General features: G+C 32.4%; 1 protein-coding gene across 1 annotated transcript; it reads left to right on the forward strand.

Moving 5' to 3' along the window:
* Positions 1-5568: 5568 nt before the first annotated feature.
* On the forward strand, positions 5569-7412 carry LOC131675476 (large ribosomal subunit protein eL27). The gene is made up of 4 exons (XM_058954471.1): positions 5569-5687; positions 6160-6390; positions 6591-6727; positions 7261-7412. The coding sequence occupies exons 2-4, from the start codon at positions 6172-6174 to the stop codon at positions 7307-7309; spliced, it is 405 nt and encodes a 134-aa protein (XP_058810454.1). The 5' UTR covers positions 5569-5687; positions 6160-6171; the 3' UTR covers positions 7310-7412.
* Positions 7413-7710: the final 298 nt, after the last annotated feature.

A 7710-nucleotide genomic window follows, 5' to 3' on the forward strand; every position in this document is an offset into this window, starting at 1 on the left:
ATAATTTTACTTTCAATATTAAATTAAAATACTATTATGTTCAAAAAAATGTTTTAAAACATCTTGAATCAAATAATATAAATCGGTATCTGTACGAAACGAACGGAGTCTCAAATGCAGATATTATTATTCTACATAAGCTACAGTAAATTTTTTTAACGTAAACGTGCCTCTCACAGGAGGGTACACCATCAAAATTAAAGAGAAAGAATATGAAGTGACGTTATATGTTCCGCAATATTATCGGCTTGGTTACTACTTGAGAGAAGAAAACGAGAGAGCGAGACAGAGAGACAGAAAAAGGAGAGAAAAAAAGAAAGTGGAAAAATTAATGAAAACCAAAGAGAGACAGTTATATAAATTAAAGAATAGTGAGAGAGATAGAGAGACAGAAAGAGAAAATTCAGTAGATAGCGCGAAAAATAGATGTGACAGACAGTAGAAAGAAAAATTAAAACGAGTGATATATATATATATATATATATACAGGGTGGCCCATTTTAAGTGATCCACTCAGATATCTAGATTGGAGTGAGTTTTATCGAAAAAAGTTTCAGACAAAAGTTACTCAACTTTGAGGGGGCCATGTTTCTATGACCTTGGATTTGACCTTGGAGGTCATGTTCAAGGTCATTTCAAGGTCAACTTTGTTTTTTTAAATAGGAACCCCCATTTTTGACCCCGGATTCGGAAAGAGCGGGAAATTTTACGTCCAAAACGGTATTTTTTAATTTTTTTTCATGGCCTTGAGAAGGTCGATTTAAGGTCAAATGCTTGAAAAACTGCATAAAAGCGTTTTTTTAATTTTTAAGATATCGAAAAATGACCTCTACAAAATTTGTTCAGAACAGAGTGGGCCACCCAATGCACCAAAAACCTTTGACCTTTAACCTCATTTTGAAGGTCATTTCAAGGTCGAAGTGTTTTTTGTAATGGAAACCCCTCTTTTTGACCCCGGATTCGCACATAGCGCGAAACTCAACACAATACCTTATCCAAACGTCGGATTTCGCGCTATGTGCGTATCCGGGGTTAAAAAGAGGGATTTCCATTACAAAAAACACTTCGACCTTGAAATGACCTTCAAAATGAGGTTAAAGGTCAAAGGTTTTTGGTGCATTGGGTGGCCCACTCTGTTCTGAACAAATTTTGTAGAGGTCATTTTTCGATATCTTAAAAATTAAAAAAACGCTTTTATGCAGTTTTTCAAGCATTTGACCTTAAATCGACCTTCTCAAGGCCATGAAAAAAAATTAAAAAATACCGTTTTGGACGTAAAATTTCCCGCTCTTTCCGAATCCGGGGTCAAAAATGGGGGTTCCTATTTAAAAAAACAAAGTTGACCTTGAAATGACCTTGAACATGACCTCCAAGGTCAAATCCAAGGTCATAGAAACATGGCCCCCTCAAAGTTGAGTAACTTTTGTCTGAAACTTTTTTCGATAAAACTCACTCCAATCTAGATATCTGAGTGGATCACTTAAAATGGGCCACCCTGTATATATATAGAGAGAGAGAGAGAGAGAGAGAGAGAGAGAGAGAGATAGTTAAATCAAATAATAGAGAGAGAGAGAGATTTCTAATAACATCATTTTTCTTAGATGTTTTTCCTATGTCAGCAGCCAACTTTGGGCTATGGTATGCATGACTGTTATATCGCTAAATAAAAGGGAAAAATTTTATTTGAACTATTAAGTCATCGAGAGATGCTGCTCCAAGTCCAGTTATGATTTCTCAATGATTTAGTTTTTAAATTTCCGATAACATTGATGTCTTAGACGCTTTTTCTGTGCCAGCAGCTTACTTAGTACGAGTATCAAGGTATCATAGATTATCATACCAAGTTAGGATAGAGCATTCATATCGCTAATTATAAGAGGGAAAAAATTAGTTTGAACTATTTAATGATTTCAGAGATGTTGTTCGAAGCCTAGTAATGATTTTTCTATGATTTAGTTTTCAAATTTCCTATAACATCATTACTCTTAGACATCTTTCTATGTAACTTATGAGTCCTGTCGTATGTAACTCTTTATTTGGTCTCAAAGTTCCGTCTGAATGCCGAAACTTCCGCGTGTAGTCTGAACCTATGCTCAAAGTGCCGCTCGAGTACCGTGGAAGTTTGAGACATTGCTTCAAACTGCCGGATTTGCCTCAAACTTTCGCCTGCAGGAGAAGATATTGTCTCAAAGTTCCGCCTTCGTATAAGTATTCGCTTATATAATACGTTTCGTATCGATGTGCATGCCCCTCCTCCGGGAGTTTTTAGCTATAGTTAACAAAGTGACTGATGTTCTCCTGAACGTTAACAACTGGTAGAGCAGAGCTTTTATATGTCGGATTATAGCTACTTCGGTGGTGCTTATATACTTTTGCATCTTTTTTTGTATTTATTAATATATAAAACGTATCATAGTTGCATTCTTTAATTGTGACAGATGCTTATGTGTTATTATATAAAAAGCATAGATAATTTTTATAGTATCCATTTTTTCATTATCTTATAGCAAAATGAATTTCTTTTTAAACAGAATCTTAACTTGCAATAGTGTGGAGAGATAAGGATTGGGAACACGTTCGGGTTAAGTTAATAGAGATTATTTTGAACTTATATTTATTAAAAGTTACATACAGCGTTACATTATAAAAATTCGGTTATATAATTGAATAAAAAATATTAGGACATTGGAGAGCATATAATGTTCAGGCCAGATACACCCCGTTTCCACCACCAGGCCTTCTTCTGGGGGAGCGTACTTTATCGCTGGTTCGCATTGGAGGCATCGTTTCCAGTGAGCGGTGTCCTCATCGCAGATTCGGCAAGACGTTGCTGGAGGTTTCCCGAGCCCTTTTCAGTCAAAGTCTTCCTCAACAAGAAACCGAGTGTGGAGGTGGCCGAAGGTTATTTCTTTGTCTAGGTACCTGAGCATTTGATTGTAGTCCAGGTGGTCGTATCCTTCTTGTTTATACGAGGGTAGGTCAATAAGTCCTTATAAAAAGAGAAAAAAACAATTTTTATTTGGTAGATTTTTTTATTTTTCAACATAATCGCCTTTTAGCTCGATACACTTTTTCAGGCGTCCTTTAAGTTTTTTTAAGCCATCAGAAAAATAAATTTTGGATGTTCTTCAAAATAGCAATTTGTTTGTGTTATGACCTCCTCGTTCGAGATGAATCGTTGTCCGTCAAACCACTTTTTTAGGTTTGTGAATAAAAAAAGTGACTAAGGGCCAAATCTGGTAAATACGGAGGATGGTCTACTAATTTGAATTTCAGTTCCTTAATTTTAGCCATTGAAACTAAGCAAGTGTCCACTCGTGCATTGTCTTGATGAAACAGAATTTTTTTTCGTTTCAAATGAGGACGGTGTTCGTTTATTTTGTCGCTTAATTGGTCCAACAACGACGCATAATACTCTCCGATGATTGTTTGTTCTTTTTCTAAATAGTCGACGAAGATAATTCTTTGAGCATCCCAGAAAACAGCAACCATAACCTTGCCGGTCGTTTTCATTGTCTTCGCCTTCTTTGGAGCTGGTTAACCTTTCACAATCCACTGTTTTTACTATTTCTTCGTCTCAGGAGTGTAGTGGTGTATCCATGTTTCGTCTATAGTTATGAATCGACGCAGAAAGTAGTCCGGATTACGGTGGATGCGCGTCAACAGGGCCTCAACAGCCACCACTCAACTGCGTCTATTCTCGACTGAGAGCACACGCGGTATCTATCTTGCCGAAATTTTTTTCATCTCCAATTTCTCATGTAAAATAGAAATGATTATACCTTTTGAAATCCGAATCTTGTGGCCTCAACTATTTCTGTCAATTTTATTTTTCGGTCACTCAACACCATGTCATAGATTTTATTGATCATTTCCGGAGTGCTCCCGTCTACAGGATAGCCTGAACGATGTTATTCTGCAGTCGATATACGACCACGTTTGAATTCATTTACCATATTGTAAACAGTTGCGAACACAGGGACAGATACACCATGAACTGCATCTACTTCAGTTTTTATTTTTTTCGGTGTAAGGCCTTTTAAATAGAAATGTTTCATCACCGCTCGGAACTCACTTTTTCCATTGTTAACAAGAAACAAAAGTTGTTCACTTTAATCGACGATAAAAACGGAACTACTCGATGAATCTAGCTGAAATTTCGGCTGCACTCCATTTAATAGTAACGCTTGCTAGTACAATATAAGTTGGGATGCGTATTAACCCACCCTCGTATCATGAATAAGTGACGTGTCGCATCCGAACGTGACAACATTAATCATATGCTTCTGTAGTAGTAATATTACTTTATTGAAAGATATTAATTAATAAGTGTTAGACGGATTGGCATTTTCAAGGGCAGGTGCAACAAATTAAACAGTCAATGAACTCGAAAGGTGCTTTTATTCTGAACACCAAGAGCGCTCAAAAAGTAGTGCCTCGGAGGACATACTCGTGGACGGAGACAGTTGCTGGCTCATGCGCTATCCCCACATGAGCACATACATGTACAAGATATTTAACAATAAAATATTACATTATTATCTTACATGGAAATTTGCTTGATAATCAATTGTTACCTTTGGCTTTATAGTAGTCACTCAAAATCATAAAATGTATTTAAATAAAATAATAAATCTAAGATATCTAAATGTAGATATAAATTTCTTAATGCTCGTGTATTATAGCTCAATAAATAGACTTATTTACTCTAAATTGCACTCAAAATTTCGGGAAATGTGGAATAGCAGAATTGAAAACAGTTTTTGGTATATACGTAGTGAAGCCAATTGCACATTTTGAGTTTAAGCAGAGCCCTTTATTTCCAAAATAAACTATCAAAACCCTACCTTGAATGGGGGCGACTAGTAGAAAAGAAACTACAAAGAGCGAGTGAGCATGCGTAGTAGTCCAGTTAGTATACGTTATTTATTAACAATAGACAGAAATGGATTCACATTTTTAATTTTATAAATAATTAATAAACTATCAATTCTTATTACGAGCAGTATTATTTCATTAAACGAACTATCGGTTGACTTGTTTGTTATTTTTTTGAGAGTACATTATTTACCCATATACATCAAATTAAGTAGAGCACTGGCTGCAAGCGTACAAAATGCTTTATTTATTGTTTAATGAATTTGTTGTGAACAAACAATCAAATTTTATAGTTTCATTAATAAATAATCTAATTCTGTAATTAACTTTACGATTATATAAAGCAAAAGATTATAGGCGCTAACTTTTAAAAAATACAATGTTAAAAGATCTTCCAGCTAGTGTTTCTTTTATTTTATTGTTATTTAATTATTAATACTGAAACTAATTATTGAATATTGACTATTGATGAATATAGATATTTCAGTCATTGTTGCCAAATAAACGGAGTTCGAAGAACATGCATAAACCAGGATTTCCGATCGAAAAATCTTCCCCAGGATCCCAGGGTCCTGGACTGAATCGCAAAAAATAGTGAAATATTTTGTAGGGACTCTAGGAAATATTTTTCGATCGGAAACCGTTGTATAAACTTTGACAATTTTACCGCGATGGGGCGCTGGAATCAGTATATCCAACCTGGCACGCTTTAATGATTGTGGTCAGTCATCTTCAAATAAGGTTACTTTTAGCATGGATCCTGTCTTCGTATTGTTCACTCTTTTTCGATAATCTGTGGAACTGTTCAGGTGCGTTTTGAATAAATTGTTTAAGTAATCTGTAATCATCAAAGTAATAAAATATTGACTAGTCTGTAATCTTGTAGAATATGCTTTTTAGTACTTTAATGATTCATATTATCGGAAAATTTTTCAGTTTCTAATAGTACAAAAAAAATAACTAAGCTTTTCCATGTGTCATCAATATGAACAACGTGTGTTTATCATTGAACGTTAAAAACTTATAATAAACTTATTGTACTGTTTACATTTTGAACCAATTATTTCTGTATACCACGTAGTTAGTATTCTAAGATTTTTAATACATTGCAATCAGTGCATTTAATTGTTACAGATTTTTATTCTAAATTGCATTTGGTAAACTTGATTGCTTGAATTTTTTGTCACATAATACATATAAGTTATGTGTAACTTTGAAAGTTAGATAAATTTTATTTTTTTTAAATCAATGTTTTTTATGATTTCGGATTTCCATTTTCAGTAACTTATTGCAATGGTGAAAATCATGAAAATTGGGAAAGTTGTACTGGTCCTAAGTGGACGGTATGCTGGTAGAAAAGCTATTGTGATGAAAAATTATGATGATGGGACTACGGATAAGCAATATGGTCATGCATTAGTAGCTGGCATTGATAGATATCCTCGTAAGGTCCATAAGCGAATGGGGAAGGCAAAAATACATAAGAGATCCAAAATAAAGCCCTTTGTGAAAGTATGTAATAATTGCATTAATAAATTCAAAATATATTACAAATAAATATTTTATTAAGTAGTTATATTTTCTTAACACAATGATCGATTTATTTTCATTTAAGTTAGTTAATAAAAATAAATAAAATAAATCTAGATTAACTTTTTAAAACATTAACTTTTTAATTTTTTTTTAATTATTAATATTACGTGATGCTTTAGGTTTTGAATTATAATCATTTGATGCCTACAAGATACACAGTAGATCTCCAACTGGATAAAATAACACCAAAAGAATTAAAAGATCCAATGAAACGAAAAAAAATTAGATTTCAGACAAGAGTTAAATTTGAAGAAAGGTAAGAATCAAATTATATAACAATGCAAGTTATTATTTCAATAAATCTATTACTTAAACAAATAGTAAAAAAATTACAAGATCAAATCGACATACTAAATTTGGTTATTTGCCATTTCTTGTTTTGTTATTTATTGTGATAATATCTAGTTAAAAGAAAAGTCTATTATGAATTATTGGATTTAGTCTGTTTTTTGAGTATTAATTATTTATATCTGAAGCAAAGGTAATTATTGTGAACATATTTAAAAATTTTTGCAAAGTAATAGTATGAATATTTAAAACTGAAAATTTTTTAAATTTTTGAAGTCATTGGATTCCAATAAAATATATTCTGATAGGCAAGTAGTTATTTTGATTAATTTACATTAGCTTATTTATGAAGCTTGATAGAGGTAATGATATTACCTCCATCAAACTATAAACATGGCAGTTTTATTTTTTATGAAGTATCATTTTTATTGCAACATGCTTACATCTATTTCAATGTATAGAGATTTTTATAATTTTATGATTGATGAATAATTTTTGCAGGTACAAGTCAGGTAAAAACAAATGGTTTTTCCAGAAACTTCGATTCTAATTTTTCAATCAATAAATAATAAGATTGAAGTTGTTGTATGTTATTTATTACCTTCTCTATTTTTTTTAATACACAAAAGAACATTTCTAATTTTTATTGATTGATAATACTATTTGTCTCTTCTTAATTTGTATAAGATAAAATTGCTTTGCACTAGTTGTAGTTATTAAGGTAATTCTTTTCTAATAAAATGTTTTTCAATTTCAAGTAACATTGAACAATAGATGAGAATTCTGTCAACAATAAAAATATTCAGAATATTTTCTGGTTTGGATATGCTTATTGGCACAATTATACACTACACCATAGATCTCTTATTCTAAATCTTAGAAACAATTTTTATGTTCTAATTACTATTTAATATTATCATTTCGTATAAGTGTAAGATTAAGTATATGCAA

This window comes from Phymastichus coffea, unplaced genomic scaffold (assembly GCF_024137745.1).
Source record: "Phymastichus coffea isolate CEN01 unplaced genomic scaffold, Cenicafe_Pcof_1.1 PCOF00023, whole genome shotgun sequence".
NCBI classification, from domain to species: domain Eukaryota; kingdom Metazoa; phylum Arthropoda; class Insecta; order Hymenoptera; family Eulophidae; genus Phymastichus; species Phymastichus coffea.